Raw genomic sequence first — 8,287 nt, 5'->3', positions numbered from 1 at the left:
GGGGGGGTAGGGGGGTAGGGGAAGAGGGCGGAAGAATGAATGGGCCAAGATCCCCGCGGTCCGCACACAGTAGACTGAGGACAACCGAGCAACTTACCGAGGCGGAGTTGGGTTTCCCTTGGCTCTGGTTGCGTCCCTCCTGTTCCTGAAACTGTAAGCCAGCCAGATGCCTTTCCAAAGCCTCCCAGTCCATAGTGGGGAGCTGGGGCTCCTCCTTGAGACAAGTCCCACTGTCCAGAGGGTGAAGCGGGAGGAGCCCCGCGGGCCCCGGGCCCGGGCCGCCCAGCCTCCCCACCGCAGGCCGCCCTTTCTGCAGGGGGTTGGGGTGGCCTCCCCGGTGACCAGTCAGCGACCGATCGGCCGTCACCACGTTGCCGTTGTGTCTGAGGTCCGGAGGGGGATGGAGGTTGCCATTAGGAATCGGAGGCGGCATGACGGTGCTCCGGGCGCCAGTGCCGGTGCCGCCGCCGCCGCCAGTGGGGGTATTGCTAACCGTGCTCCTGCTGGAGGTGGGGGGCTTCACAGCGCCCAGCTCCTTCGCGTAACTCCTCGAGCTGGCCGGCTTTTCATAGCGGTCGTACGCAGCGCTGTGTCCCGAGTCCCTGTACCCTTGGTCTTCGTTGTCCTCCTCTTCTTCCTCCTCCTCTTCCTCCACGTCCTCTTCTTCTTCCCACTCATCAATCACCGTCTTCCGATAGACCTGGAAACTCTCCTCCTCCTCATAGTCCTCCAGGGCAGCCACCAAGTCCAGGCTGCCGGGGGAGGAGGAGGAGGAGGGAGAGGAGGAGGATTTGCACTCGGAGCACGGGGTCACTTTGCTGGAGTTAGACCGTGAGCTGGAGCGGCTGCTGCTGCAGGCGTCACTGGCTAAATCCATCCCATCCTCTCGGTAATCCTGGGCGGGAGCAGAAAGAGAGACACACAGTGAGAGGGAGAAAGAAAGAAGCCTGGGCAGAATAAGCCGCCAACCCGGGCATCCGCGGGAGCGAGACTCCCTCCTGCCGGCGGCGGCGGCGGCGGCGGGCGGACCGCTGCAGCCGCCGCTGCCGCTGCTGGTCAGGGGGAAACCAAGTCTCCTCCTCTCCCCGTCCCCACCCCCAACTCCCCACCTCCGCCCCCGACCTCGGGGCCAGGAGGACACCAGGGCAAACCCGAGGCCACTCCACTTAGAAAAGGGGCACTTGGGCAGAGCACAAGCGTTGGGGTTTCCTTTCTCAGCGCCCCCTGCTAGTCCTTCCTGAGGGCCAGCAAGAGACCGAGCAGGGGGATGCACACTAGGCAATGGACGCTTGGAGACTTTTAATGAAGGCGGAGGGGGTGGGAGAGAGGGGAGCTGCCTGTGACAGTTTCTCCACTGGAACCCCCTCCTCGGAGAAACATACGCACTCACATGCTCACACTCACAACCCTTCTGGATACCCCACTTCTACGCGGGCTGGAGAGAGGCTTGGCTAGCCACTAGTTGGGAATTCTGCATCTGGCTCCGGGTCTCGTCTCCCCTATTCCACCCCGAGCCTCCCCTGGGGGGCGGGGCGGGGCTGTCTGTGCGTACAACTAGGACCAGGACTTTCAGGGAGAGAAAGCGGCGGGCGGCTGGGCGGGGCCATCGGGCTGGTCCTGTCTCCTCTTCCCTCCGCCCCCGCCCCGCAGCTTGCCAGAGAGTCTGCGCCCCCAGACCCCCAGCTCCCTAGCTCGTCCGAGGCTTTGCTCGCGTGGGCTTCCTGGGTCCGGGCAGGGAGAGGGGCTGGGACCGGGGCTGACTCGGCTCTCACCGGGCTCGGCTCCGCCTCGTGGCCAGCCTAGGTTCCCGGCTCTTCCTCGTCCTCCCTCCAGCCTGGCCAGCCCGGCGTGCCCCAGGCCTGAGGCTGCTCATGGCCAGCCGAGCAGCGGCGGGTGGAGCAGCCGAGACAGCGGCCCGGGCCCCGGAGCGGAGAGAGAGATCCTCACTGGTGACCAACCCTCCACCCGGCTACCGAGCATGCCCAGATCGCGGCCTGGGCGTTTCAGGCGCGCCCTCCGCGCCTCCTGGGATAGGGGTGGGAGCTAGGCGGAGAGATTCAGGGGCCCGCTGGGGCTGGGCTGGGGCCTGAACCTGTCCCCTGGGCTCGGGTGAGAGGGAGAAAAGGGGCGGGGAAAGGGCCCGGGAGGAGGAGGCGCCCTGGGAAAGAGCCCATCAGCATCCCTTGGCTTCTGGGCGCCCTTCCTGAGTGCCCGAGGGCCAGACCCTCCAGGGACGCTCCACCTCCGCAAACAGACAGACACGCACTGTGGGAGAGAGGGAAGGGCCCTAGCGCGAGCTTCTTGGCCCCTGGTTAAAGAAGGCTAGCCAGACTGACTCCTTTGGCCCCTGGCTGTGGGCTCAACCTAGGACATCTCCCTGCCCTTAAAGCATCTGGCCCTAGCCATGCTCCTTCCAGTGGCCGTGGCTCCATGCCAGGAAGCTTCCCCAAACGGAAGTCCCCCGAAGTCCCCGAGTGACCCCATGTAGGAAACCTCCCGTTAGGGAACCCGGATGACGTCCATTCAGTGCTCACCATCATTTCCCCTCCCACCCACCATCGTCCTAGCAGCTTCCTCTCTCTTATGGCTCTGCTTCCCTCCAGCTCCCCGCCCCCACTCACCCCCGCCCCCTTTCAAAGTTCAAGAGCTGAACCTGTTGCTTTCTCTGGCTCCCTTCCTTCCTCCCCCTTCCTTGGCCTTCCATTGGGAATAGATGACTTCTGGGAGGAGAGAAGGATGCTGGCTTGTTCCCTGTGCCACGCATTCCATCTCTACCTGCGCACCCCAAGACGCAAATGCACTCTCTCTCTTCACCTCTGCCCCTGAAAACCCCTTTGTCCTTGGAAGCAAGCCCCTTCCCAGATGTTGGTGCTTTCTAAGTCTACACACACAGTCTTAGAAATATTGTGTATTGATTCCAGCACCAGAGAGTGGTGAGGGCCAGACATGGGGGTCAAGTGACATCCTCAGTCACACAGCTAGGAAGCCAGGACCTCCTCCCTCAAAGGCCAGTCTCTCCATCCACTAAACCACCCAGCTGTCCCTTGGATGGAGTACTTGACCAGATACCGGAAGATGTGGGTACCAATCAAGCCCATGCTGGGGCCAGGGAAGGGAGTGCTCAGCTTTGCCCCCAGGCTGGAGTCAGAGGACCAGAGGTGGGAATCCTCGCTCTGCCACTTAATTTGGGCAAGTCACTTCATTTCTCTGGGATTCCATTTTTTCACCTGTAAACTATGGGGACTGGATGAGAGGACTCCTGAGGTCTGTTCAGCTCTCTTAGCAGGCTTTAAGTAGAAGCTAACTGACTGATAGATCTCGGCAGTCATCCTCTCTGAGCTAGTTTTCTAATCTGTGAAATAAGGATAATAATACCTCCAGTGTTCACTCCACAGGGTTGTCATGAGGCTTAAATGAGCTTTTGTTTGAAAAGTACTTTGCAAAGCTTAAAAAACAATCACCGTATAGATAGCAGTTATTACTATTGTTGTAGCATCCCCCAGTGGAATGGAAGTTCTTTGGAAAGATAGATTGGCTTATATTTTTTGTCTTTTCATTCCCTGCCACTAGAACAAACCAAGTGCTTGGGAATGGGAGCCTCTTAATACAGATTAGTTGAATGAATGAATAAGGGACCTTCCAGCTTTGTTTTCAGGTTTATTTCTGTTCCAGCCAGAGATTTAAGTGGTTAAAAGGCTGAGGAGATTTTCAGGAAAGGAGTTACCAAAACCTTAACTTGGAAATCTGCAATCATCTTAGCCTAGGAAGTTCCCTGGGTCTGCAACTGACAGCTAAGCGCTGTTGAAAACTACCACTTCATTGGCCAAGCTGATGGTGAAACAGTTTTGCCATAGTTCTAAATTGAGAGCTGATTGATTCTTTCCAGGAGTTCCATCCAGCCTGGCTCAGCTAAACCACTTTAGGCTGCTGAAGTTGTCTTTCCAAGAGGAGGAATGAGGAAATATTTGAAATTCTTTAAGGGGGAGGGGCTGCCACATTTACATTTCTGCTTCAGGATCCATTGTTTTTAAAGCCTCCTGGGAAGGGAGAGGGCTTTTCCTTTCTTAGGTGAGTCTGCACTGGGGAAGATTGGGTAGACTATTAACTTGTCCAGATCGTTTGGTCTTGTAAACTGGCTTGCTTTAGTGGTCTGCACCTCACTCTTTAAACACAGAATAATTATTACTTTAATACGGGTCCTTTGCAGTGGTTTCCATAAAACGACTTGGCCCCTGATCCTGACAGTTTGATTTTGTCAGATTGCTAAACCCAGCGTCAGCTGGCTGCCAGCCCATCCCCACCAGGGCAGCTTCTGAGTTTAACACCCTATTAAAGTCCTTAGCTAGCAGGGCCACAAGCGTGGATCATCAAATAAAATAATTGTCTTTCCATGTCCGAGTCCAGCACTGCCACTCCTTGGGCTCAAAAAGTCTTGCAGACACAACTTGGGTATAGAAATTAAACTCAAGCTACTTCCGAGAACTTGCATTTGCCCCCTTTTTAATCCCAGGGTCCTTCTCTTTTCTCTCCCATCCCAAACACATTTAAACACCCATATTTGGACTATTTTCCTCACATGGAAGGCAACTTGGTGTGGATGAAATCAATTGGACTACCCTTATCTACCTCTTGACATTAGCCATAGCTGGTCAGTTTCTTCATCTGTAAAATGGGAATAATGCCATCCATAGTACTATCTTTACAGATTAATGGGTATAAATCCCTTTACAAAACATGAAGACTTGTTTCCTACAAGGCAAATGCCAACTACTGCATGAAACCTTCCAGGATCCCCACAGATGCTATTGCCGAAATTCTCTCTAAATTGTTTTTCAGTCGTTTTAGTCCTATGTGACTCTTGGAGACCCCTTTTGGGGCTTTCTTGGCAAAGATCCTGGGGTGTTTGACCCTTACCTTCTCCAGCTCATTGTACAGATGAGGAAACTGAGGCAAACAGGTGAAGCAGCTTGCCCAGGGTCATACAACTAAGATCATGGAGTGGTTTGCCATTTCCTTCTCCAGTTCATTTGACAGATGAGGAAACAGATTAAGTGACTTGCTCAGGGTCACACAGCTTGGAAGAGTTTGAGGCCAGATTTGAACTCAGGAAAATGAGGTGTGCTACCTAGCTGCCTAGCCCTCCCCATTTTGGGGGGCATGTTTATTCATAGACATGGTGTCTTTTCAGATAGAATGGAAGCTCTTTGAGTGCAGGGACAGTCACTTCTGTCTTTGTGTCTTCAAGGTCTAGTCTAATACCTGACATATAGTGTTTAATAAATGCTTGCTGGGGAGCAGCTGGGTGGCTCAGTGGATTGAGAGCCAGGCCCAGAGACCCAAGGTCCTAGGTTCAAATCTAGCCTCAGACACTTCCCAGCTCTGTGACCCTGGGCAAGTCACTTAACTCCCATTGCCTAGCCTTTACTGTTCTGCCTTGGAACTGATACACAGTATTGATTCTAAGACAGAAGGTAAGGGTTAAAAAAAAAAAATGCTTGTCAATAATAACCATTCAAGGGTTAAGTGTGAGGATTACTGTTATTATATTACCCCCCTACCCGCCCCTGCCTCCCCATGTGAAGGGGTACCAAGATAAAAATTTAAAATAAAACAACAAAAAACCAATCACTCAGCTTTGGCATCGTCCTGGACCACCTCCTCCAATTACCTTTATTACCCAATATGTCGATGTCCTCCCTAAAAGATTACTCTGTAGACTATTTTCCACTTTCTTTTCTGCACACACATTTTTCTTCCTCAGTAGAATATAAGCTCTCTGAGGAAAGGAATTATTTTGTTTTTGTCCTTGCATTGCCAGCACTTGGCACATGGTTGGTACAACAAACACTTACTTAATTGAATGGAGTGAACTGTTGGTGGCGCCGTTGAAATACCTGGCTGATTGGCATCTTTATCCATATGGCAAACATCCACATAACAGGGCAATTAATCTCAGGATAACATCTTTGGATAAGTAACTCCATCGGGGTAGGGGAGAGGGTGATATATAAAACACTGCCAAATTAAATAAGCAGCTAGGTGTCAGAGTAGATGAGGTGTGGGGCTCAGAAGACCTGAGTTCAAATGCAGCCTCAGACACGTAACCCTGTTTGCCTCAGTTTCCTCATCTGTCAAATGAGCTGGGGAAGAAAATGGCAAACACTTCAGTATCTTTGCCAAGAAAACTCCAAATGGAGTCCCAAAGACGAGTTGGGTACGACTGAACAACAAAATGAAATAAAGCACCCTTTGAATTATTATCACTTCTGAATTATTTCAGTGGGATCACATATTCTAGATTAGCCGGCCTTGTCCTCAATTTCACCTTCTTCTCCCAGGTGGCCTGCTGGCTCAGTACCTCTTCCAGATCCAGCCTCTTGGCAGTAATCATCTTATCTTGGCACTAGAAGCCCTGACCCTTCCTAGACCTGAAGGGGACTAAGAAAGAGAGATGGATGAGCCCAATGGGAAGGTAGAGTTTACGTGTTTATATAGTTCCTCTTCTGATTTTTATTCTTGGTGATTTGGGCATTTTTTTGTGTTGTCTGAGCCCTCAGAGGGAGGAATTAAATAAAGATGATTTAATACACTTACATTGGGAACTAATTTGGGTTATTTGGGGGTTTGTATGCTTGACACATAGTAAATGGCACAAGAATGCTTGTTGAATGACTAATCAATGACTAATGAGAGGCTAAAGAGGAGTCACAGAAATGCAGCTTTTAGACACATCTTGTATATATCTTGTAGGTACATAGCCATTTGCTTGTTGTTTCCCAAATGGGAATTCCTTAAAGTTAGAGAGTGTGTTTGCTTTTCTTTGTATCTCTGGCACATAGTAGGCTCTTCATGAATGCTTGAATGATAGAATCAGAATCTTAGATTAGAATTGGAAGGCATCCTAGAGGTCATCAACTCCAACACCTTTATTTGACAAAAGGAGAAATTGAGGCAAAGACTTTTTCCAGGGAGATGTCGCTAATAAGTGTCATGGGTTTCCATTTCCTCATGTGTAAATTGAAGGGATTGGTGCTCTTTGGCCGAGGAATGGCTAGACAAATTGTGGAATATAAAGGTAATGAATGTTATAGACCTTTGTAGGAAACAAAGAATAAGAGATTCTGAGAATAATGAGAAAATTGATATGAACTGATGCAAAGAGAAGAAAAACAGAAACCAAAAATATATATGACTACAATGTTATAAACAAGAAGGTCTCCCAGACAAAGACCCAAACTGGATAATTGTAGTAACTGATCTTGGTTCTAAGGAGAGGAGTTGTAGCTTCTCTTTTTCTCAAAGAGACAAAAAACAATTGGCACTTCATCACACGTGGTCCCTATTTCCATTGGTTTTGTTTAATGGCTTTCCTTTATTGAAAGGTTCACTGCTTTGGGATGGAGTTGGAATTTTTTTTTTTAAGTCAGGACCAATGATTTAACAGTTTTAATCAGTTTGTATTAAAGAACTTCTTCAGCCAAGACTTAATGAATAACTAGTGTAAGACTGGATCTTAAAGTTGCCCTAGGGGACACTTAGAGGTTAAGTGACTTTCCTGGGTCAGACAGTCAGCATGTATTTAACTTCAAGTAACCCCTGAATAAATGAAACAGGAAAAAATTGAGTCATCATGGAATTAAGGGATGTTTTGCTTTAATAGAGAACTGACTTAAAGACTGGAAACCAAGCAAGTGTTTCTCTGGAAGAATCTGTCAAAAATCAGAGATCTTGTGGAATCAGTTCTAGATATGAAGAAAGATATCATGGTGCACCCATCAAATCATCCAAAATAATTAAAAGGAATGAAATTCAGTGGTGGCAGGGTTGTGGAGAAACACCCATTCACAGCTGGAATACTTTTGGAAAGCATTCTGGCATACCAAAATAGCTACACCCTTTCACCTAATATTTCCATCGTTGGGAATATCCTCAGATAGTGTAATCAAGGACAAGAAAGGGCTAGATTTTCATATCAGAATAAAAAACCAGAAACAAAGGAAACACTCAATTAGGATAATGATTCAATACATTGTGGTACATTAAAGTAGACGAATACTATCTTGTAATTAAGGCTGACAAGTGAGAAAAATGTGGAGAAATCTAGAAAGACTTCAATGAAATAATTCAGAGTGAAAAGTTGAACCAGAAGAATGGTGTACATCCTAACTACAACCATATGAGAGGAAAAATGAATAAGAATAAATGGCTGAAGAATTCTGATGAGAATTTTGAGGAAAACAGAAAACTGGTTAGACTTTATGTAATGAAATGATTTCATTTAGATGTA

The 8,287-nt window shown here is 49.2% G+C and overlaps 1 protein-coding gene across 1 annotated transcript in view; it reads right to left on the bottom strand.

Moving 5' to 3' along the window:
* LOC123242821 (schwannomin-interacting protein 1-like) overlaps nt 1-1,828 on the bottom strand; it is a 161,108-nt gene extending 159,280 nt beyond the window's left edge. Inside the window, exons 1-2 of the mRNA XM_044670925.1 lie at nt 1,773-1,828; nt 98-895 (exon numbers count right to left, since the gene is read on the bottom strand). Of these exons, the coding sequence (XP_044526860.1) occupies nt 98-877 (780 nt within the window). The 5' untranslated portion in view covers nt 878-895; nt 1,773-1,828. The remainder of the gene's footprint in view (nt 1-97; nt 896-1,772) is intronic.
* Nucleotides 1,829-8,287: the final 6,459 nt, after the last annotated feature.

This window comes from Gracilinanus agilis, chromosome 3 (assembly GCF_016433145.1).
Source record: "Gracilinanus agilis isolate LMUSP501 chromosome 3, AgileGrace, whole genome shotgun sequence".
Taxonomy (NCBI): Eukaryota; Metazoa; Chordata; class Mammalia; order Didelphimorphia; family Didelphidae; genus Gracilinanus; species Gracilinanus agilis.
This window is presented reverse-complemented; position numbering and strand designations above follow the sequence as displayed.